The sequence below is a fragment of the Micromesistius poutassou genome, assembly GCF_964030765.1.
Source record: "Micromesistius poutassou genome assembly, chromosome: 9".
Classification (NCBI taxonomy): Eukaryota; Metazoa; Chordata; class Actinopteri; order Gadiformes; family Gadidae; genus Micromesistius; species Micromesistius poutassou.
The window spans coordinates 7,706,336-7,730,205 of NC_140279.1; the positions used below are offsets into that span (position 1 = coordinate 7,706,336).

The following is a 23,870-nucleotide window of genomic DNA, read 5'->3' on the forward strand; positions in this document are numbered from 1 at the left end:
GACCCTACCAGGAGCACAAGGCTCCAGACAACACAGCCCTCAGGTTCATAGGGACACGCAAACCTCTCCATCACGATAAGGTGACGGTTCCAGGAATTGTAAAACTAAATCCTACAAATATGGGATTTTATGGATTTTTTTTAAAAAAAAATTTTATGGTATTTATTGTATTACTAAACCCTACAAATAAGACACACCTCTTTTGAATCAGAACCTGTTTAGTAATACAATTGGATACTGGTTTGGAGTCACTGGGTCACATGGCATAGAAGCTATTGAAAGAAAAGGGTAATTTCGGCATATTAATATTCATATAAAATAGAGGAAGCACTAAAGTACCATGAAAATAGGTGTGTTTTATGTGTCCTGTTTAGTAATACAATTGGATACTTGTTTGGAGTCACTGGGTCACATAGCATAGAAGCTATTGAAACAAATATATAATTTCTGAATATTAATATTCATATAAAATAGAGGAAGCACTAATTAAAATACCATAACAAGTACTGCGTCTTATTTGTAGGGTTTAGTTTGACAATTGGATACTGGTTTGGAGTCACTGAGTCACACGACATGGAAGCTATTGAAAAAACTGCAAGTATTTTGTATTGATATGTTTACGTGAAGTAATTTATTGACAGTCAGTTTCCAGCAATTCACCGCGAGGCTCTGGGAGGTGCGCTAACCGTTCTCCTGCTGCTATTGTTGGGCAAACCTCAGTGAAGTCGCGGCTGGAACTGGACTAAATATCCGTCGAATATCCTACCTAAAACTAACTTCACCGCGGTCCTCAGTGGAGGATATTAACACTTAACATAATCATGAGACCATGAGTTCACCATTGTTCACATCTAGAATTTAGTATTATACCGTAGGCCTACCCTGTAATATTCAATAGGCAACTAGGGTGTACAACATAATATCCTACAATGACCAAGTGAGTAGAGGGGTCTAGGGTCCTGCCCTAGAATGCCCAAAACAATCTAACAACATTTTAGATTGATCTAATGATTTAAATCCCTGAACGACTGAAGCCTACAATTCGTAATAAATACAACAAGTGAAGGAGCGCCGTTCCCTGGCGTACAACCAGTACACCGGTGCAGCCATGTCTAACTTGAATAAACTAACTCCAAGCCCTCCCCTGTTGAATATTCATGAGCACCGCCCGAGCGTCCGGTCCCAGCAAATTCCCCAGTTACCAACGTTGAGTTGGGACGTCGACCTACAAGGAGAGAAAAACAAGCAAAACTTATTGTGAACCGGGGAAACTGTCGCTCTGAACTTTTTTAGCACCGGGATCGTCTTTCTAAGCGTTCAAATTTATTTCGGTCGGTTGAACAAAAAAAAAGTTTTTACCAAACTGGAGTGTCGGTAGAGAAACTCGGGGAGGGTACTGTTGACAAGACTGGAGGCCGCAATCTGTACTCTTTTTTCGTCATCGAGGGGACAGTTTATTGTCCGGGCATTCCGACCTTATACTCGTTTCCTCGCCCCCTTCTTCAACTATTTTAAAGCAATATGAACTCCAACCAGCACCAGCTCATGCCGGGGCAACAGGTCGTGCACGTAGCGCAGGACTCGGACACTGAACTACAGGCCCTTTTCAATTCTGTCATGAATCCAAAACCCTCGTCGTGGAGAAAGAAAATGCTCCCAGAGTCATTTTTCAAAGAACCAGACTCGGGCTCTCACTCTAGACAGAGCAGCACCGACTCCACCTGCCAGCCTCCCCGTCTCCAGGTCTCCCACACCCGCTCCCACTCTTCCCCGGCCTCTCTTCAGCTCGGGACCGGGGCCAACCCCAGCTCCCAGAACCTCCACCACCACCAGCGCCACCAGTCCTTCGATGTGGCCGACGAACTGCCTCTGCCTCCCGGCTGGGAAATGGCCTATACCAGCAATGGCCAAAAGTATTTTTTAAAGTAAGTAGTAATAGTCACTGTTTTTTTTTTTGTATTTTCATTATTTAACTGGGTCTGTTTTAGGGCACAGGACGATTTAGCAGACATTAATGGGCATCTTTAATGTGTGTGTGTGTGTGTGTGTGTGTGTGTGTGTGTGTGTGTGTGTGTGTGTGTGTGTGTGTGTGTGTGTGTGTGTGTGTGTGTGTGTGTGTGTGTGTGTGATAGAAAACAGGCATAACACGCTGAAATGTCTAATGTCTATTTAAAAGCCGTCAAAATAGACCACTTTAGGCCGACCCACAGACACCAAGTAAAAAAAATGAACTTCAATGTTAAACCATTAAATCCTGTAAATGTGACATGGTTTCATCATTGAATTGACTATTAAATGCCCACAAGGACAATCATTAGACATCTTAATAAATAGATGAATAAGTACGATTCAACAACATTTTATCATATAATTGTGTCATGGCTTTATAATGAAAGGAATTATATATTTTTTATTTTTAATATATTAACCTAGAAAATAATATTGACATAGTGAGGGTGGGTGCAGCTCAGGGAGGGAATCCCTGACACCTCCTTCACCAGCAGTGAAACAGGGGCTACTCCCATAACACACATTCACTTAGTAGACAAGACTATTAATGTTTAGGGGAGATGGAGAGAAAAGTGCGTCTGTATCTTCAGTTAATTTTGTGTTTAGTCTATGGGGCGCTACAGAGAAGCTACCACATACTTTGTCTATCTTCCTGCTCTTTCTTCCACTTGTTTACCCTCTGTTAACATCTGCTATCTGCTCCTATCTCGTTTGAAAAAAAACATTTCATTCATACGTTTAATAAATTTAACACTGCAAACAAAGGCTGATAAAGTATTGCATTGTTAAGCATTCAGAAGGCCAAATAATTCAATGGATGGAACACCATAACAATAGTATAAATAAAAAAAGAAAATGGAAGCAAGACGAAGGCCAGCCGCCTGGCTAGCCTTTTCTTGAGAATGTATCCCCTTCACCTATTCCTTATCTCCAAATATACAAAATGTGTTTGGAGACAAAAGGCCTTTTTACACTGCCAAGCCGGTTCGGTGCCAAGCCGGTTCGGTCGCGGCTAGGCACACCCAGCGATTTCACTGTCTTATCTCAAGTTTCCTGTGTAAGACCGAGGGGGTAAAATCCCCCGTTCATCACCGCGCGGGCGGTGGTTCCCTGGAGAAGGCGGGGCTACGCACAGAGTCTAGACCTCTTTAGAATAATTTGCATACTCCCGAATGTTTTTATTTTTTTATGAATGAAGACACCCGCATGCAAGAATGAGTTCACGTCTGAGTGTAGGCTACAAACTCGATTAACTATTTACAAGTGCAAAAATGCCAACATATTCTTCACTTTGCTGACCACTTGTTTTTTATCCCGACAAAAGCATCGTAAGGACAGTTCATCTGCGTCTCTCTCGTAGATTGCACCATCTTTCAACGCCTTTGTTTAATGCGACTGCATCACCTTCTCTCACATGATTAGCACCTCGCGGATTTCACTTTCTCTCCAGTTAGAACTACTCATGTTGATATTGGTTCCCCCCTGGAACCGTGCAGCCATCACATTTACATCAGAATGAAACCCGATAAACCGCCAATGTGTGTAGGGTCCGGGAGGGTAAATTGGGGTGCTAGCTCAAGCAGGCAATTTACCTTGGGCAGCGTAAACGCGCGGACCGTGCCGCGAAAAAGGCGTGCATAAGACGGCATGTTTGGCAGTGTAAAAACGCCTAAAGAATGATGACTATTTCAATAGAAAACGGGAGCTTCAGATAAACAAAGGGACATGAATAAAAGAGCAATACAATCAAAGTAAATTGTTCTCAATCATTGGCAATTAACCTCAGGACGGGCTTAATGATTCTCTCCAGTCCCACGTGTTGTGTGCTGTTGAGGTGCGAGCGTTTAGTCGAGTCTCTCTGTCTGAGCATGTGACCAACCATCTACCAACATTTGTTTGAATTGCTTGATTTGGTTCATATCGAAGTTCTTAAACGCAAACACACGTGGTCAAAAAGACAGGAAATTGAAGTCCAGGTTTTCTGCTGAAGCCGATCAGAGCATCTCTGTGGAAGCAACTTATAAGTCACTGCCAACAAGAGACCTTTGTTATAAAGTGGTTTCTATCTACTTGAAATAACAACTGCACAGAGCAATCACGTGCGACTAAACAGACCCAAGTGACCAACATCATTCATCTCCCTGTTTGCATTTGTAAACTAGTGGGAAAATCGACCCACATTTTCTCCTCAACTTCCTATACTCTGCCTATGTGTCGCTCCCTCTCTATCCCTCTCGCTCTATTCATTGCTGTGGAATTTGTATGTGAGCAGCAATCATGTGGGTGTATTGTTGTCGTGTGTGTGTGTGTGTGTGGGGTTGGGGGATGGGGGGGGTGGTAGGAATGGGGTGGACTGCTAAATGTTCAAAACAATGTTAGAAAACACAGTCGGAACATTGGAGTCCGTCTGTCCCCTCCCCCCCCCCACACTCTGCCTGTGTCCTGCATGGACACCAGGCTGTCCTGTGTGATGCATGGTGCATTCTGAGGTCCTGTTTGATCTGGCCTGCTATTGGCCACTTGACAGTCTGACTGACAGCTTTGTCCGCCTCATACTGAGTGGAATGTGTGCATGCATGTGTGCTAATACATGCAGCGGGACAACGCATTCCTTAAGTGAGTAACTTTCCTTTTAATTTTTAATGGCATATCCACAAACAGACTGTTTTTGTGTGTGTGTGTATATATATATATATATATATATAACACACACACACACACACACACACACACACACACACACACACACACACACACACACACACACACACACACAAACAAACAATGTGTGTATATGTATATTTATATATATATAAATAAACCAATAATATGGTCCACATCTGTTTATGAAGCAGTGTTTCTTGGAGACAGCATGTCTTGAAAACCTACCTCTGTATCAAAGCTATTGGATGTAGGCTACGTTCTCTTAGGGATTATTAATATGTTGTTCACATACCAAGCAATATGTGTTAACATGGCAATTATATTTCTTATGAAGATGATATAGGTGTTCACAAATAACGCATGTGTTATAACAAGGTGTTCTTTTGGATTTAGCTGTGATTTCATTCATTTCATATGTCATATGTTCTTACATCAAATACAATTGCAAGATTTAATTACATTTAATCTATGAGCCATCTCATAGATGTTTTTTACCTGCTAAAGTGAACATCAGACTTGATTTGTTAGACTTCCAAAATCAGTATTTTCCTTATTCCTTATTCTTGGTATCTAGTGTGCATGGGCAGTCTTAATATATTATTAACTAGTCAATTTAGTTGCAATGGCTAACGAGTAGTAAACTATTTGATCACTATATTATTAACAATAGTGTGAGCTAAATTATTTTAATCCCAACATGAACTGATAATGAATACAGAAAAGCCAACCTTATGTATAGATATACTTGTGAATATTAATACCAATCAAACCAATCCACAGTTTACCAAAGGACTTCCTTGAGTCCTATACCACTTATGAAAGAAGGAACCTAATTTAAAATCACTTATCCTCTATTACAAACAATGGATTCTTATATATTTATGCAAACTGCTTTGCATTCTAATTTTGGTTGACATTTTTTCTCATTCTTCTATTCTATTGCTTAACCCTGCAAAGCTGAACTTACAAACCAGTATGACAGAGATATCGTTTTGCTGTGCCTGGATTCCATGAAGCAAACTGTAAAGTGTTTGTTTCAGTCACGTGATTTTCTTTAATTTCTTAATCTTGAGCTCAGCTCTTTATTCAGATTTTCAGTTATTGCTTCTGTTTTTCTCTCTTTAAGATACATTTTGTGTTTATAACATCTCCAAGGCTTTAACCCGGTACACAAATTCCCATGCAGTGGTTGTTTTTTCATTGACTCTTTCGTGCTAGCATGTAAGGGGGATATGAAACAGTGACTGTGTGATTGATTCGGTATCCAGACACTGATCCAATATTTCCTCATCTCCTCCACCAAGTTGCACAAGTTGTGTGTTGGCCATAGAGTTGTGTACACACAAGAATAAACAAATGTGTTAAAGTAGACTTCATAGTGCTCTTAAAAAATTACTTTCAGTGAGTTAACTCAATTATGGGATATTATATCATGGGCTTATTGCAGTTGAGTGTGTGGGAAATCTGAGGAAATGAATACATTTTCATTCAGTGAAAACTCCTGTCTGATTCTAATTCTCCTTTTCTGGAGATTTCATTGGCATCTAGTATACCCCACAATTTTGGGTGTGGGTGTGTGGAATTCTTGCACATGCTGTGTGTGTGTGTATCGGGGGGGAGGAAAAGACAACAGCTGTTGTCAGGAAGTCTAAGTATAGCCTCATGACCGGCACACAAGCAGTTGTTGCAGCCAATAGCTTTGTGGAGGCTAGTTGAGTCTGGCAATACAAGGCATTATTCCTCAACCAAAAGGGTTGGAATAAGTTATTGCTGCGATGCACATACAGAAATAAATGAATGTGTCATGTCACATTTGTGTAATTAGAATAGACACCGGATCAATCTCTTTCATGCACTAGCATGAAAGAGTCAATGCAAAAACAACCACTGCATGGGAATTTGTGTACCAGGTTAAAGCCTTGGTAATGTTATAAACACAAAGTTGATCTTAAAGAAAGAAAAACAAAAGCGATAACTGAAAATCTGAATAAATAGCTGAGCTCAAGATTAAGTCAGTTAAAGAAAATCATGTGACTTAAACAAACACTTTACAGATTGCTTCATGGAATCCAGGCACAGCAAACGATATCTCTGTCATACTTGTTTGTAAGTTCAGCTTTGCAGAGTTAAGCAATAGAATAGAAGAATGTGCAAAAATGTAAACCAAAATTACACTGCAAAGCAATTTGCATAAATAAATAAGAATCCATAATTTGTAGGGTTAGGGACGAAAAGAGATATCAATTAGGTGCCTTAATTAGGTTTTATGTAACATACATACTGACTGTTTGAATATAATTTAATAATTGTTTGCGGTCATATGAAAGTGAAAAGTAAAAGCTCACTGACCACAACAGTGTCAGATTTGAAGATTTGTGAAGAGCATCATCTAATGATGGATGCCGTTGAATGGATGCCATTTTAAAATGTCCCCTGCAATGCAGATCAACTTTAATGGAATCATGTAGACTATTCATATTGTTACTTGAGGAGATTCAATAAATAACACACCATGTGTGAGTATTTAAAACATGTGCTGTTTGTCTTTAATTCCCCTCGCACTCTTATTCAGTTAAGTTTGAACGGCTCTGATTGCCGTGTCAATGTCTGTGATGGAGGCAAAGTAGCCTATAGCCTAATTTCTTCCAAACTGGTAAATGTGTATGTATCCACATTTACATGTACATACAACTGGGTATGCGTTGTCAGTTTAAAATGTTCATGTCATGTGGGATCTTCACCGATCACAAGCTATTGACTTTTAATTCATGTATAACCTAGGCTTGGGCGGTGTCATGGTTTTACGGTATACCAGGGTATTTAGGAACACAGAAGGTATGATTCAATACAGTCAAAAATACAGACACTCCCATTTTTTTATTACGTTGATATGTATTTAAGTTATGGAGCAGGTTATAACCTATAATGAAATACTCCAAAATAAAATCTTCACTGTTGCATTCTTGTTGAGACTGAAATGGGTTTGTTCACCAACGATTAGTGGCTGGATCAGGTAGGCCGTGTTCCCCTTTGACAAGTTATACGATAATGACTGCCCAGAATGTCCCAACATCAAACTGAAAGTGACTTTTATAGCATTGTAGCCCTGCTGTGGTGGTGTATTAAAATAACCACACATCTCAGTCGCAGTTTTAAGTATTTTGAAAGTAATTTTCTATAAGTTAGAAAGATATTGATATTCCACAGATATTCACTCTCCGAAATAACCATGATGTGACGCGTGTGGTTCCTGTGTGTCTAGCAGTGTAAACCTACCCAGGAGACGGTCAGGCATCAGCACTCCTTTATATAGAGCCATCCTTTGGGCAATATCTGTACACAATCGGTGAATTACAAAGTACCCTCTACTAAATAAACGCCAAGCTAAAACACAATCAACCTAGAGATGTCTCATGTTTCAAAATGTACCCAATGTATTTAATACATAGGGGACATTTTAGATGGATGTTTAGAAGTACAGTATATCCCGCTAGCTTTTAATCTGTAAAATGCCGGTCAAAACTATTTCAGTGGAGCTCCGGTGTGGCTGTAACGCACATAGACAATATAAAACAGGTTAACAAAGACTGTATATAATACAGATTAAACTGACTTAATAGACAGTATATAATACAGGTTGAACTGACTTAACAAAGACTGTATATAATACAGGTTAAACTGACCTAACATAGACTGTATACAATACAGGTTAAACTACAATACAGGTTAAACTAGACATATAAAAATGTTTGCCATATATTATCCAATCATTTTTGTAGAGGTCGTAGCTCTGAAGGGATTGTCCCATCTGCTGACTTTTGTTCAAAGTATCTCTTAGTGTTTAGGATTAGTATTATGCCTGTTATAATAATGATCAATACAAAATTACATTTTTGTCAGTATTCTCTGTTGTTACCGTAATTGTTTTCTTAATACATTTTAAAGTAACATACCATATACACTCTGCTCTCCTATCACTGTCATTCCAGTCACATGGAGAAGATAACAACATGGATTGATCCCCGGAAATCCATGGCACCCAACATGGCAGCGATGTCCCTGCACCACAATGCGCAGAGCAACAACACACACAGCCTTGCTCCACCACAACGAAGCCTGGTCCTGTCTCAACCAAACCTGGGTATGTTATACACACACACATGCTCTGCCTTGCAGCAGCATAGGTTTGCTAACATGTCATGTACTTTTGCTCAAAGTAAATCATTTTACTTTGAGTGAAAGCTACTTTTCTTTTCTTGCCAAAACAATCTCAATATTCTATGGAACTTCCCTTCTACTGAACTTCCATTTGAGAAGAATAAAAGGGTCCAAAGTTTAAATGTTTGAACTTTGAGTGCAGCGGCAACCTGGAAAATCGGAGGCCGCCCTTCCATAATGAAGGCATGAAGGCCATTGCTAACTTCCAAAGCTGTGATTTTTCGATAGATCATTTCACAGGGAACAGTGGACACTGATGACACATCAGTCCCCTGAAATGCTTATGTGTAGTTGTTTTAAGTTTTTTCTACTGTGCTGGGACCACCACTGATGACAGATTCTTTGGCCATTGAGAGTTTTGGCTGTCTCAATTATGAGGGAGTCTTTCTTTGTTTGTTATTTTGATGCAAAAAAAAAGATCATAAATGTATATATTTATTTACTACTTATGGAATAATGGGAGCAATCCCCCGTTCACAATTAGAAATAAAGTGTCTCCATACACTACATACACATATAACTGAGCGATTCTGGTGAAGATAAAAATAACCATAGTTTTGTCGGCTGTGCATGGGTACACAATGTTGTACAATGTTAATTTTGTGTGCGACGTAGATCCAGTTACAAATGTGCATTGGTGTTTCTAGTGATGCAGCATCAGCAGCAGCAGCAGCAGCAGCAGCAGCAGCACCGTCTCCTCCAGCACCCACAACAGATGCAGACCCAGCAGGTACCGGTTTCGACCCTGAGCCCAGCAGGTGGCCTGGTCCAGCAGCAGCACAACTCTGGGGGCCTCATGAACTTGCCGGGACCCCTGGGCAACGGCTTGGGTGGCGTTGGTGGCATCAAAGGTAAATCACACTTCTTGTTGTCTGTATTAAGTTTGACACCAAATGTAAACCTGAGCAGTTAATCAAATGGCCTTAATGTCAACTTTAGCGATTTTGTTGTTTATGTCCCAGAAACATGTGGGACATATTGTGATGTGTTTATTTATGATAAATGGTCAAATAAGTGCCATTATATGATAAATAGCTTGCATGTATGTGTTGTTGTGTTGAATGTGTACCCATTCAACAGTGAAAACACACAAATGTTGTTATTCAATGTAGCTAAGCGCTGTCTATAATGCTTGTTGTTTGCTTGCTGTATAGGTGCGATCAGTCCTATCAGTGTGAGCCAGCAGCAGAAGATGAGGCTCCAGAGAATCCAGCTGGAGAGAGAGAGGATTCAGAGACGACAAGAAGAGCTCATGAGACAGGTGACGCATGCAAAAGTAGTGATATCCTTTTTTCCATTTACTCACACATTAATCTACTTTACAGCAATACATACACTTTCTTTCTTTTTTTCTGATTAATTTAATTTGATCTATTTTATATACTAGGGCTACTATATAAGTATATAAAGTATACTACTACTTTATATACTTGGGCAAAGATTAAAAGTTTTAATCGCGATTAATCGCATAGTATTGGTGAGTTAACTTGCGATTAATCGCACTTTTAATAATCTATTTTAAATCCACTCCAATTGAAGTTAAATGAGATTATCAAATGGAATTATACATAATCATTCATACCAAATGTACTTAATATCAAAATAATATATAATATAATATAATATAACATAATACTTAATTTCAGAATCAAAGTGAAAAAAAAAGAAAAGAAAAAAGTGTGCGTTAATGCGTCAATTTGTATTAATCACGTTAAAATAAGATTGCATTAACGCGTAATTAACGCGTTAACCTGCCCAGGTAACCTGCCCTAATATATACATATATATTAGCATGTTGGTCATCATATCAATCTATACATTATTAATTTGTTTATGAGAAAAAAAAAAAAATCCAATGACACTCAGTTATTTTCTTATTTCCACATTTCTTCTACCACACTCCCCTCCCCTCTCCTTTTCCATTAGGAGGTGGCACTGTGCCAGCAGCTCCCTACTGAAGCAGACAGTATGGCCACAGCACCGCCCTCTGCTGGCGCAATCCAGAACAACAACAACAACATGCCGACAAGTGGCTCTGACCCATTTCTCAACAGGTAGCTACAGCTGCCTACAACCTCAAGTCCTAAACTTAAATCTACTGAACTATGAGCATGTCATTGCAAAGCAAACAGTGTGATGAATTACAGTTAACTCAAACAGATGTTTGAGATTTGTTGCTAAGGCAATTTTCCCTTCGCTATATACTGTAGTTGTATGTTTGCTATAAATGGCCTGAGGGGTATTCCATCAAAGTCGCTAACGAAGGCGGCGCTTAGTTGATTAAGCCCGGTTAGAACTAGCGCCAACTTCCACTTGAGGCTTAAGCCGTTCCATCAACGCAGTTCAGCCGCACCTTGCTCAGGGTAGTTCAAGCCAGGCTAACGTTATCCTGGATTACGCACGTTCACGAGATATGTAACCAGCCCATAACCGTGAATGTCGAATCATGGATCAAATGTCTGAAAAGGAGAGAGCGGGATCTTTTCCAGCGGCGAACAGAAGCTGCTTGTGGAGGTCTATGAGGAGTACAAGCATATAATAACTCAAAAAGGGAACACCGTAACCATTAATAGAAACAGGGAGGCTGCCTGGCAGTATAGATCCCAGCTGGCCGCTGGGATCTAGTAACTCCAGAGTCTGACTTTTGCATGTTTCTCTTGTCATGGCAGTGGTCATTTTCACCACTCAAGGGAACAGAGCAGTGACAGTGGATTGGGATTAGGCTGTTACAGTATCCCCACCACACCTGAGGACTTCCTCAACAATATGGAGGAGATGGACACTGGTAAGTGCACACACACACACGCACGCACACACACACACACAGTTATTTCCTGTGCACATATATGTACTTGTAATTAACCTCTACCATCCTCCAGGTGAAGCCCTAGCCCACGGGACTCTGAGTGTACCTGGTGGGCAGCCTGGTCGCTTTGCAGACTTCTTGGATTCACTCCCAGGAACAAACGTCGACCTGGGAACACTGGAGGGTTCCGACATCATACCCATCCTCAACGACGTGGAGTCTGTTCTGAACAAAACTGAACCTTTCCTCACCTGGCTTTAAAGATGTTTCAATACGAATGCACATGCACAGACACACACCCACACACAGTTCACACAGTAACAATAAGTAAGACCCTAAATAGAAAAGTTTTTTTTAGAGATTCCTCCTCAAGCAAGTTTTGGCATCAACACATTATTCTTGTTAACGTAAAAGCATGGTGATGTTCAGAAGGAGAGTATATTGTATACATTTGTGTTGTTCCTTTGAAGCGTGGGCCAACACACTGATCACAGATAAAATTTGTAGAATCCTATTCTGTTATTTATTTTACAGATGAGTAAAAAACCTACACACATCTGACACCCACATAGGTAAAATGTAATAAAGCGGATTCCTATATCTGCAATTAATTGGATCATGGGGGATTGAGTTTCTTAAGCTTTGCATGATGCCCAAGGGCAACAAAACACATTTCTTGATATATATATTTTTTATTACATGTTTGTATTTCTGGCCTTTTTGTTATCTTTTTGCTGATATTTTAAATGATGAATCCTATACATATTACTAGGATTGTAGAGACAATTATGTATTGATAAGGCCATGTGAACAAGAAATGGTGTTGTGGAATCTACACTTTATACTATTTTATACTCCTTTCTACAGTATTCTGTGTATTATTAATATTACCTTGTTGTGAAATTGGATTATCAGACAAATGGATTAGTTTTGCCGTTGCTGCATGTAAAGCACCTATTTCTAATCTACTAATAAGCCAGTAGGTTAGCTGTTCCTTTGCCCCTTCCCGTTGATACAACAGGACGGCTCCAGGCACATTCTGGCCTGTTTTTTACTCTGATCCCAAGAATGAGAGGCCATCAATTCTGCTCTAAATTAGATATTTGTATTATTTATCAAGCTCTTATCATGGCAGTTTTGTTATTTTATCGTGTTTTTTTTAGAAGGGTTTTCTTAATCTTTTCTGTCAATGACAGATTTTTTTATCCAAAGACGAATTCAGTGGTTTTCACATCCCTAACATGAATTGAGAAACTCTTCAAAGCTGGACACTGGGACCGGACTGCATGTCAATCCCTCCTCCACACATACATTGGCATGCACACACACAATCTATCAGCTGTCGCTGCCCACCAAATAAGATACAACTTGGAATATCCCAACTGGTCAGAGGAGCATGCCTCCCAGGATGCCTTTCCACAAGGGGAAGTTACAAAGGCAAGTCAGTGAGGGCTTGTCTTTTTCAGCTTTTGAAGGTTGGCAATTATGCATTTACTGTAATACTACTACAAAGGGATATACACCAATTATAGGTTGGATTAGAAGACACATCTGCCCTCTCTGTCGTAACATTAACAAGACGTTGGATGTGAGGAAATGATATCCACTCAACACTGCCTCTAAAATTATATTAAATCACAAGAATACTCATCTATTATACATTATTCAGTGGACATGAAGCAGTATTCCAGTTAAACTGGAAGATGTGATATATTACAGTAAACACATTGAATGGAATACACTTTGTTTCTTCATTGCATGGAATTAATATTAGTTAGATTATCAGCCAACTTCAAAGTCTTTGAAACCTGTCACAGATCATTGTGTTTTCTACATTATGTAATATTTGTATTATCAATACCAAGGACTATGTTAACTTTGTTTGATGCTTGTTTTCTTTAATGTTTTTGTTATGTTGTCTGTGCAGCATATGGGCCTGTTGAACAAGATTTACTGTTATCTGGTGGTTTCCTTGTTTGCTTTACTTTTTTTAAAGAAAATGGCAGAGAAATGGTTATTGGAGTGGTGATGATTGCCTAAGACACTATGTTATGGGTGAATGAACAACATGTTCCCACCACATAAGAAAAACATGAGTACCTTAACTAATCAGAGGTGTGAGCCTGCAGCCAGCAATCCAAAGATGTCTTGTGGGATTACCTTTTTTATATTAGCGATCAAACAAGTTGCAACTGCTTTGTATCTCATTTTGCACCTAGGCTGGATTCTGCTTAGTTGGGCAGCCTTGGTGTTCTAAAGGTGATCTTTGGATTCTAGCTACATTTATTAATATAACCATCACTGACAAAAGGATAGAAGTTTGGTTAAGTTGTTGTGCTGAGGAGAAATTCAAGTTGATTGATACTACACTAGTATGGTTTGTTACTGAGATTACAATCATGGAGGGACGGAAAGTGATAGTGAGCAATAATGAGCAGCAGACAGAGGAAAACAGTTAAAGAGCAAGGATTGGTAAAGCTTAATAAAATTAACTAGATTTCGCATCTGATTTGACTTGTTCCCCTGGTTAAAGTTACAAAAAGGCAAGGGTTTGTATGTGAAAGATAAAGACGTATATAGGTATTCTGTTAACAATGTCCTGCAATCTTTGCAAAGGACATGCAAGTATTGTCTGGAATGTGTCTACAAATGAATTACATGAAATGGTGTAACTTGACTAAAGAATAAACCACAATATCTTATGCAATGATTGACTCTGATTAATGTGTATGTTCTTGCTTGGACTCGGCAGCATTCTGTAGTAGGGTTGCTTGAATGTTAATTAGATCCTGTCTCTTGGTGGGGTAAGCCTATGACGTTAAGGTCATAGGTCATCATAGGTCATAGGTCATTAAGAGGGAGATTGCTTTGAGGAAGTTTGACCATTGTATCATCTGCATAGCCTTGCAAGGAATCAAACTGGCTGAATTAATTGTTTTGAATTAATGTCCTTGATGCCAACCTGAGTGGTATAGTCCATTGTACTTGAGCTGTCAGTTGCTAAAAGCAGCTACTGTGTAGGTGGCCATGCATTAACTGCCAGCCTTTTTAATTGCAGAGGCCATGTAGTCACTAATTTTATACACCATTTTTTTTAATGAGACTTGCGATTCAAACTAATGAAAGTGTATTAAATCAACTTTCCCACCCACTAGTGGTCTTTTAACATCTGAATGTAGCAGTTAAAGTAGCACTATTTCGCTAGAAAAGTTTCAACTCTGCAACATGTTTACTAGTTGATCGGGTTAGATTGGAAAATACTCAATAGTTACACACTTTCTCTTAACCTAAGTAGTAAAGTTAAATTTTTGAAGTAGATAATTGTGAAAATTAGGTATCAAAGTATGATAAATACATAGATGGGTGGTACCCAGCATGGTAAGATGCGATTATAAAACAGATGGCCATTCAAGATATCGGTTAAAATTAAGGAAGAGTTACTGCACTGATTTGATAGCTTATGGTTTCCCTTATTGCATCGGATTGGAGAAATGTAAACCTCAAATTTGATAGGTTGAGAGTTTGAGTTTCCCATTTCAAGTCTACAAAAACAAATTTTGTCACTAAACAATAAGTTGTAGAATAATTGTATTGTATAATATCTAAGTTAAAAGCAAATGTTTTGGAAACTGGTATTAATGCTGAATTCCAGTTGTTTCTGAGACTTTTTAACATACTGAAACAAATTGTGAACAGAATTACCAGCAATGCACAGATCATTTTAAATGGCAAATAAATTCCATTTTGATATGATAAATATAACAAATTGAACACCCTAAAAACATTGAATAAAAGGAGACAGGATATTTGTTTTGATATTTCCTAAAACATTTAAATTTAATCAGTATTATACAATTTACATTTCTCCTGAAAATTCCTTTTCAGACTTTCGGTTCTGTAGAAAGCTTCCAGCCCTCGACCTTTCCAACCTTTGTGAAAAAAGCCAGCGCCCCCAGACCAAGACAGGCTGATGTACCAGTCACAACACTGTGGGCTGGAAAAGAGACGCACACAGGTCAGAATACACTGAATACACATGCAGCATGCTCCTTCCACTACGTCTTACTTTTCCTTCCATATAAAAAAAAAACGTTGCTCAGAACACTGTCTGATTACATTGTAGGGGTTTCTTAGTATTATAGTATTACATAGTATTATATTTTGTGTAAATACTTACTCTTGGCTCCAAGGAGTGCACCGGAGGCACAGCCTCCAATGAAGTAATTAAAGGGGTCCTCTGGGGCGTCACGGGCTTGAGCACTCAAACATGTGGTGATACCAAAGACTGCTCCCAGAGCAGCTGAAGGAAATAAGGATGTTGAAATGGGAGACAAATACATACAAAGATTATATCACATTTATTTAGTGTGTATAAGAGCAATCAACGATGAAGATGAACATAAAAAGTGTGAGAATCATTTAAGTGCCAACAACTTCAAAAATAGGCAAAGCAACTTTTTTTAAGTGTAGGTATAAACTGAAAGAAGAGATAGTCAGATAAAGATACAGATACAAATAGCTTGAGATTCTTTTTTTTGTTTCTCATCGTGTGCTAACAACACTCATCAGCAGTGGCACTGACTATCAACCCAACCAGTACATTATGACGACATTTTATGGAATTGTCGTACAGCTTCTATCCTTATCCCTTCACGTTTACTGGAACAGCCATACTTAAATTCATGGAATAAACTAATAAATTGTATTTATATATTATGATTCAAACCACCCCAACTGCCCACTTCCATACAGACTCAAATAGTCCCTAATTGACTGTCGGTGGAAAAGCGGCAATAAGGCCAGAGTAACACCAACCCTAGAAAACTTTTGAACTAACTTTTAAACTAACTTTTGTAATAGAGAAATTATTAAATTCAGCATAATGGCCACCACTAGTTATGTGCATTCGTATTTAGTAGACATTGTAGAGTCATTTTGTTTTGGTGACACATTCAGAGCTGAAAAGCAAAAGTAGCTGGATTAGGCTGGATTCGGCACTCGTTAACCATTGGGCTTTCTATGGTAATGTCTTCTGCTCTTTTCTAGTAGTACTATTTGTACCACCATTTTATGTCTTGACATTGGATGCTGAGCTGTACATATGGATGAATGATTTACCCATGGTAACTGTTCCATTGGTGGCTCTCTGGAGGGCAGCCACTGCAGAATCTGGCTGGAAGGCCACAATGTGATAAGCGGAACCCACTAGTCCTGAAACATACAAGACAAAACTGTCTCAAAGGCAAGCTATTGTTATTCTTGTATACATCCAATATGTTTACGTATGTGCGGTAATGGGAATTGAAGTCCTATTAGCGGGATCTGTGTGTGTGTGTGTGTGTGTGTGTGTGTGTGTGTGTGTGTGTGTGTGTGTGTGTGTGTGTGTGTATATATATATATATATATAACACTGATTGTTGTCCACTATGGTGTTAGTGCATTGAAGTCGAGATTTTTTTATCCATAGCACTACCATGGTCCACACTAAATCACTGTAATAATCAGAGTGAAGGGAGACTGTCAAGATAAATATTCAAAAGCTACTGGTCCCTGACACAGCATTTGCCATTTTGATGGTTACGACAATCATCATGACTTCAAGATTATGTGGAAATGAAATGGTGTAGCAGAAGCATCAATTGCTACATACATAGCTGATATGCTAGCGTCATTAGCTAGCCTGTTTCCCCACAGTGCTAGTTTGAAGTATTTCGTTCCTGCTAAGGCGAGCCCGAGTGTTGTGTTCGAATTATGCTACTGATATTTACCCAAAGCCGTGCCCAGCTTGGTAGTTATCCATGTTTTTTCAATGCAGTCCTTGCCCTCTTGCAGATCCCAGTATCCCATTTTGGAGAATTATGAAGGACATACACTAGCTACTGTAGAAATGTCGCGAGAAGTGATATTTGTAAAACTTTATTGACAAATGACCGTATACATCCATGACGACCACTTTTACAACAACCTTTCCTGGCAAACTGAGGTAGCAAAAATAATTTGAAATATAAAAGCAAAGAAAAAATAACAGGTGTTGTATGTATGTATGTTTCTGACTAGATAATATTACATTATTTCAAAAGTTACAATATTGTTTTTTAATAATAAGAACAATTATTGTGATTATTACGATAATAATAATAATAATAATAACAACAACAACAATAACGAGTACATATATTTTGGCATTGATTTTATTCACCTATGTTTTTTGGTTTTGTAAAGATCAGTGCTCGTTTCCGGTTTATTCCACAGGTAAGCTGCTTGTTCGCGTCAGTCAGTGGAGAATAAGCCAAAGAGAGCCTTTTGTACAGTCTATGCTAGAGACTGACAGTATTCCAAACCAACAACTGGTGGGAAAGCGACTTGAATTGTGTCAGGTGAAATCTTAACTCGCTAACAAAATATGGTCATTATTGTAAAATCTTTTTTTTTTTCTCGAATGACATTAACATATGTCAGCCGTATGCCACGAAACTTGTTCAGGGAATCCAAATTGATGATAAAATATGAACAAATGTAACAACAGCAGAGTTGCTGAAGCACGGCTGACCCCAAACTGGTTGCGTCGCCTACTTTGTTAACTTTTGACGACTTCCTCGTATCAGACTTGAGGCGAAAAACAAGGAACGGGCTGTGATGAAGGGTTCCGAATGTTGAGCAGTAGCGTTCGACAGTGTCTGCCGATTGAAATGTTTAATAGACAACTTATTTAGAGAAGGCTGGATACAGAGCTCCACCACCAAACATGTATACGCCGTCCTCGGTGCAAATTAGAGAAGCAAATGCCCACCTAGCTGCACTTCACCAACGAGTAGTGGAGCTGGAGGCTCGGCTCCAGACGGCGGAGAACACCGTGAGAGAGCAGGCTGAGAGTCTGATCCGTAAGGATGAACAGATGAGGGCTGCAACTCGGGAAGTAACAGAGACCAAGGAAAGGTGAGGACACATTGGAAACGGTTGAAAGGAATGACTATAATCACGTTGCAGATCTGCTGAAGCAAAATGGCCTTATAAGTATTAAATCGTATTGACATACAATTTAAGTCGCGCTGTAGTACTATTAAGCTCCAAATTGACGTAGGCCTATCGGATTGTTAAAGATATTTATCAGAATGTTGGTGCATACCTATTATTTAATGATGACGTGAGCACAATTAATCTCCTCTTGTATGTCTCAGGGAAATAACTTTTCTCTATAAGAAACTCTGCAAAAGTGAAGAAACCATCCAACATTACCAACAATCTCTAAAAGACAGAGAGCTTCTGGTAGTCCAGCTACAGCACCGTTGCCACCTCCTGGACAGCATTTGTGAGAACAGGCCAACTCTGGACAGCATGCTTGCCCTGATGGCTGAAGCGGAAAGGATGGAACCTGTAGCTAGAGCAGCTGGGCTGAACAGCAGTTTGGATGCAGGCATTGGAACAACCAAGGAAACGGGGAGAGTAGCAGTCGCTCGAACAGAAGGAGAAGAGGGCGCAGGAGGAGATGAAAGAAGGAAATTCCCAATTTGTTTAGAATCAAGGTACATTTCTATGCAAGCAGAGGGAACTATAGATTACAACAAAGTTATCTCAAATCATAAAGATTTCTCTCTGAGTGACGATGATGTAGATAATAAGGAAATGGATGACATGGCGTTTGGGACTACTGTTTAGGTAAAGGTGGAACTATTTTGGTAAATACTCACCAGTTTATTTATACAGTATTAAATCAAACTCCCAATACATGAACAACACTTCTCTGCCATATTGGGTTTGAAACTGAATTAAATCAAATGTTCTTTAAGAAGTGCCCCTGAACTGATTGTCAATCATACCTCATGGTAAAATATGTGGTAGTAATAATAAAAAAGTTGATTTGGTTTATCTAACTTACATTGTCAATAATGTGAAATGCTAACAATGTGCAAAATGTGTACTGTGGCTTTTTTTTTTTTCCAGAATAGTTGTATTTAATAAACTTAATTAATTGGATATGTAACGTTAGCAAAAAAAATCTAAATTATTCATTAAATGGTTTAAAAACACACTTATTTTCAACTTGTATGCACCTGCATTTATTAACACGTATGAACCTCAAATGCTACTCTACACACAATACGGAAGTACATTTCTAAATAATGTGTACAGGAAATTCAGATGGAAAGGGTTTATCTCTCTGCAACCAAGATTGCATTGATTGAGTTTTATCGACTATAGAGACACCAAAACGGAAGACCCTCTTTAACTTGATCGGATTCTGTTTAGGGCCACAACTGCTAGGCGGGCCACAGGATAAAGATGACTTTCTGTGTTGCCCCCTCCTCAAACTTTGTACAGTGCTAAGTTGCCTTGCTCACTTTAAGAACACTGTAGCTATGGTAACGCTGCCTGTGTGGCAATACATCTCTGCACCGGGAGTATTTTTGGGCCACAAAGAAAATTTAGTTCTGGACCAACAAAGTCCTAGGGCTGGCCCTGACCATTTGTAATATTATACCTAAACTTAAAGCTGCAGTATGTTGGTTTGGTGAGCCAGAATCTCAGTTATTGTGTATAGTGTTGCTTGTTACATCCCTTTGCAGATGATTGGTCTAGATTCTAAAACGAGTCACCAGACAATTTCAATATCTTTTGTCACTCAGGGAAAGAAAGAAAATCCTATTATGGCCCTTGAGAATGCCTTATGTATCATTATGCAACATGGTGTAATAATGACTGTTTATTCAATTCAAATAAATATTCACACCACATTTAACCATCCTCTACTTCATATACTAAACCTAAGTCTCATTACTAGGAAATGGGCAAACGTTATTTTTGGTCTCAAATTAATGAAATTTAAAAATTGTGAAATGGACCAAGATTGGTGTAGAGGCAGATAAAGACCAACTCCACCTCCTGCAGGATGGGAGCCATGTGCACCTGAGGCAGACCGTTGTGTGAGGTCGGGACCGGTATAGGACCATTCTGCCCTTGTCCAGGAGAGACCAGGGAACAGTAGTGATCCCCACAAACCTGGAGGGGCTGGCCATAAACCAGCTTAGCAGAGGTGCAGTTTATAGTCCCAGGATCACCATGGCGCAATGTTGTTTTTGCCATGGAGAGCAGCACTCCACTCCACTCAACACACACACACACACACACGCTGTGTCAATCAAACAGAAAATATTTTTCTGTTTGATTATGGGCAATTGATGTTCTAGTGCTATTAATGATTAATGTACCAACAATCTCTTGCTGCCTTATATTCATGGTGTGTTCTTTGTCCTGTAATATTGTTATATATTTAAATGTGGGTTTTCTAATAAATCATTTTTTCAAGAATTTGTATCATCAATTTGATGAAAGTATGTCAATATCATGACACAAAAAAAACATTCATTTGAAAGATAGATAAACGAATAAAAGCAAATATTTCATAATATTGATAATGAATGTCAACATTGTTGACTTGATACTTGTATCACCTCATTGAGACCTGAGAATACAATTCTTATTAAGTATTTTATGGGACATACTTTTTTAATTATAACCAATTCAATGCTGCACACACACACACACACACACACACACACACACACACTTTATACATTATGAAGTCACAATGGCCCAATCGCCGCAGAAATTCTAGAATTCTTAGCCCATAATATAACACACAGCGAATGTTCAGAAATCATTTACCTTTGCTGTTAAAATACTATACAATGCTGGGAACTGCAGTAAAGAAGAGGGGGCGCTTACCCTCTCTGGAGGGAGCACCGCCCTCCTCCAGACTGAGGACAGTGGAGGGAAGTATAGGGAGGAGGGCTCGCTGCCCCGCCCCTGAAACACCATGCAGCTCCTTCCAAGTAGGGTCACATTTTACAAATGTATCTAAAGTGTTACTGCTTTTCCTTACGTCATATTGTGTTTGTGCTGATGTGTGTGGTCAATATATATCTTTACTTCCTAACATTTGCCTATGTCCCATGATGTTCCCAGCAGCAGAGGACAGAATATGTCACAGCTGAGTTGCCCGGGGCCTGTATTCAAGATTTACCACCTGAGATTGTAAGAAACTCCCCTTTCCCTGCTTTCAACCTTTTGAGAACTTGTTGGATGAATGAGCTGCTTATAGTCCAATGCAAGATGCCTCCATTATTTCTAGGACAACGATAAAAACATTCAAGAACTTTGTCTGTTGGCCAGTTCAGAATAATTGAATCCCATGTATATATTTATCTACAACGTAGATGGAGGTCATTCTGGGACATCTCTCGCCACGGGATGTCATGTCCTTTGGAGCGACCTGCGCCAGATACCACCAGCAGAACAGTGGCCCCTGGGTCTGGAAGAGCTTCTGCAGCCGCATGCCGGGCCCATCAGAGCCCAGCGACTGGCAGCGGTTGGCCATTCTCAAACGTACGTAAGGGATACGATGTGCGCAGCACAGCGGTCAGGATAACAGAAACAAAACATTTAATGCTATCAATACATCAAACATCAATGTTGTCCTTTTGTAAATGAACACAATCAGTAGAGAGATTCTGTGTGGTGAACTGTGCCTATTTTTGTCTAGCTAGTAGCATAAATTCTAGTTACTTCTCCCTTGTCCCCCTTCTCTTTCGGGTTATTAGTTAATCCAAGTTATCTATCTACAGTCTTTATCTATCTAGTTAGTAAGATATACTGCTATTACACTCTTTCTCTATTTAGTTAGTAAGATATACCACTAATTACACTCTTTCTCTTTCTAGTTAGTAAGCTATACCACTAATTACACTCTTTCGCTTTCTAGTTAGTAAGATATACCACTAATTACACTCTTTCTCTATCTAGTCACCATATAGAGAAAGAGTGAAAACAAACCAGTTGGATGTACTACGAACTAGAGTCTATGTTAGTAGTACATCCTAGTGGTTGGTTTTCTACACACTTTAGTTAGTAGTATATAGTTAGTCTATCTACAGCTATAAACTAACCTCCCAGTCTTTCCTGACAGACACCCAGGCACTGCACACTCAGCGACTGGGCCCAGCCCAGCGCGGCTCCCCAGGTACCAGGTCCCGCCGCTCCCAGCCCTCGACCTCCAGGGCCATGGACCTCCCCGAGGCCCATGGGTACCGGCGGGTGGTGCCCGCTTGGGGCAGCGTGCTGCTCTGGGACTACCAGGGCACCCTCCACCTGCTGAGGCATGATGGTGCTGAAGGGCTGCTGTCCCAGCCCAACGTCCTCTGCCACAACGTCAAGGATGTAGGGAGTATACAGTAACTATTGGGACTTGCTTCCAATTGGATGTTTGGTTTGAGATGTTTAAGTCATTTGTGTCCGAATTGTTTTGGAGAAATAACCTGCAGTTACCAACACAAAATGTGTTTATTACGGAGCAAATGAAAAACTTAAGGATAGTGTAAAAAAATGTAAGAACCTGCAGACATAAGTTGTTTACATGTTTAGTTACTTGCTGTAGTAGATGACCACAGTACAATAGGAACAGATTGGCCGACCCCTCCACCCTAATCCCTATTTTGGTTCTATTCTTCGGCCACACAGTTTGCCGTTGATCCTCGCAACGATGCCCGCCACCGTGATCACGTTTACGTCTTGGCCAACCCCCAGGATGTCTCCCAGGGAACCAGCAGAGTGACCTTCTACGGCCTGGGCACCAGTGTACCCATGTTTCGGATGACCTTTCACCCTTCACTGGCCTTCACGCAGATCTGCCTCACCGGGACTAAGGTCCACCGGCAGCTGCTGCTCATTTCTGGTCAGGAGAGATATTTCCTATGTAATAATCTTCTAATGATCCAAAGAAGATACAACATTGTATTGACCGTGGCATGTAAATACTGACAGTATTGCAGAAGCCCATACATAATGCCCTTCCAATCCACAACAAACAGGTATATTCTATAAAACATCCTGTAGGTCAACTGTATATGTACGTATAAGTATAAGTGCAAACCTCCGCCATGCTCTGTCCCTCTGTCTCTCAGGCAGTGGGGCGGTGTATGGGCTCTCACTCAACGAGGCCAACATGAGGTGGCAGAACTTCTCCGTGCGCATGACACGCAAGATCATGAGTGTCCCTCAGAGTCTGCTGTCCATCCAGCAGGTCCAAAGCAGCCAGAACAGCGCCCTCTACCTGAGTGGTAGGCAACAGCTCACACTGGAAGACTAATGTATTATTGCCAGTGCTGCTAGGTTCTTC

General features: G+C 39.8%; 3 protein-coding genes across 3 annotated transcripts; 2 read left to right on the top strand and 1 right to left on the bottom strand.

Moving 5' to 3' along the window:
- The first annotated feature begins 1,189 nt into the window (after positions 1-1,189).
- On the top strand, positions 1,190-14,399 carry wwtr1 (WW domain containing transcription regulator 1). The gene is made up of 7 exons (XM_084472463.1): positions 1,190-1,925; positions 8,664-8,815; positions 9,540-9,743; positions 10,047-10,153; positions 10,819-10,946; positions 11,562-11,677; positions 11,772-14,399. The coding sequence occupies exons 1-7, from the start codon at positions 1,522-1,524 to the stop codon at positions 11,957-11,959; spliced, it is 1,299 nt and encodes a 432-aa protein (XP_084328589.1). The 5' UTR covers positions 1,190-1,521; the 3' UTR covers positions 11,960-14,399.
- Positions 14,400-15,397: 998 nt separating this feature from the next.
- On the bottom strand, positions 15,398-17,591 carry ndufa11 (NADH:ubiquinone oxidoreductase subunit A11). Its single transcript, XM_084472544.1, has 4 exons — positions 17,467-17,591; positions 16,817-16,909; positions 15,876-15,998; positions 15,398-15,692 (listed from the first exon to the last, which is right to left on the bottom strand). Exons 1-4 carry the CDS (start codon positions 17,543-17,545, stop codon positions 15,580-15,582), a joined length of 408 nt encoding a protein of 135 aa, XP_084328670.1. The 5' UTR covers positions 17,546-17,591; the 3' UTR covers positions 15,398-15,579.
- A 405-nt stretch (positions 17,592-17,996) lies between these two features.
- Positions 17,997-19,721, top strand: vmac (vimentin type intermediate filament associated coiled-coil protein). The gene is made up of 2 exons (XM_084473113.1): positions 17,997-18,634; positions 18,877-19,721. The coding sequence occupies exons 1-2, from the start codon at positions 18,444-18,446 to the stop codon at positions 19,352-19,354; spliced, it is 669 nt and encodes a 222-aa protein (XP_084329239.1). The 5' UTR covers positions 17,997-18,443; the 3' UTR covers positions 19,355-19,721.
- Positions 19,722-23,870: the final 4,149 nt, after the last annotated feature.

Excerpts from the sequence above, each read along its gene's own strand:
- ndufa11 (XM_084472544.1), bottom strand. The coding sequence starts at position 17,545 with ATGGGATACTGGGATCTGCAAGAGGGCAAGGACTGCATTGAAAAAACA. Across the intron at positions 15,999-16,816 it reads CAATGGAACAGTTACCATGG|CTGCTCTGGGAGCAGTCTTT; the intron begins GTAAATCATTCA and ends TATTTCCTTCAG. Across the intron at positions 15,693-15,875 it reads TGCACTCCTTGGAGCCAAGA|CCCACAGTGTTGTGACTGGT; the intron begins GTAAGTATTTAC and ends TCTCTTTTCCAG.
- wwtr1 (XM_084472463.1), top strand. The coding sequence starts at position 1,522 with ATGAACTCCAACCAGCACCAGCTCATGCCGGGGCAACAGGTCGTGCAC. Across the intron at positions 1,926-8,663 it reads GGCCAAAAGTATTTTTTAAA|TCACATGGAGAAGATAACAA; the intron begins GTAAGTAGTAAT and ends CTGTCATTCCAG. Across the intron at positions 10,947-11,561 it reads TCTGACCCATTTCTCAACAG|TGGTCATTTTCACCACTCAA; the intron begins GTAGCTACAGCT and ends TTGTCATGGCAG.
- vmac (XM_084473113.1), top strand. The coding sequence starts at position 18,444 with ATGTATACGCCGTCCTCGGTGCAAATTAGAGAAGCAAATGCCCACCTA. Across the intron at positions 18,635-18,876 it reads GTAACAGAGACCAAGGAAAG|GGAAATAACTTTTCTCTATA; the intron begins GTGAGGACACAT and ends TGTATGTCTCAG.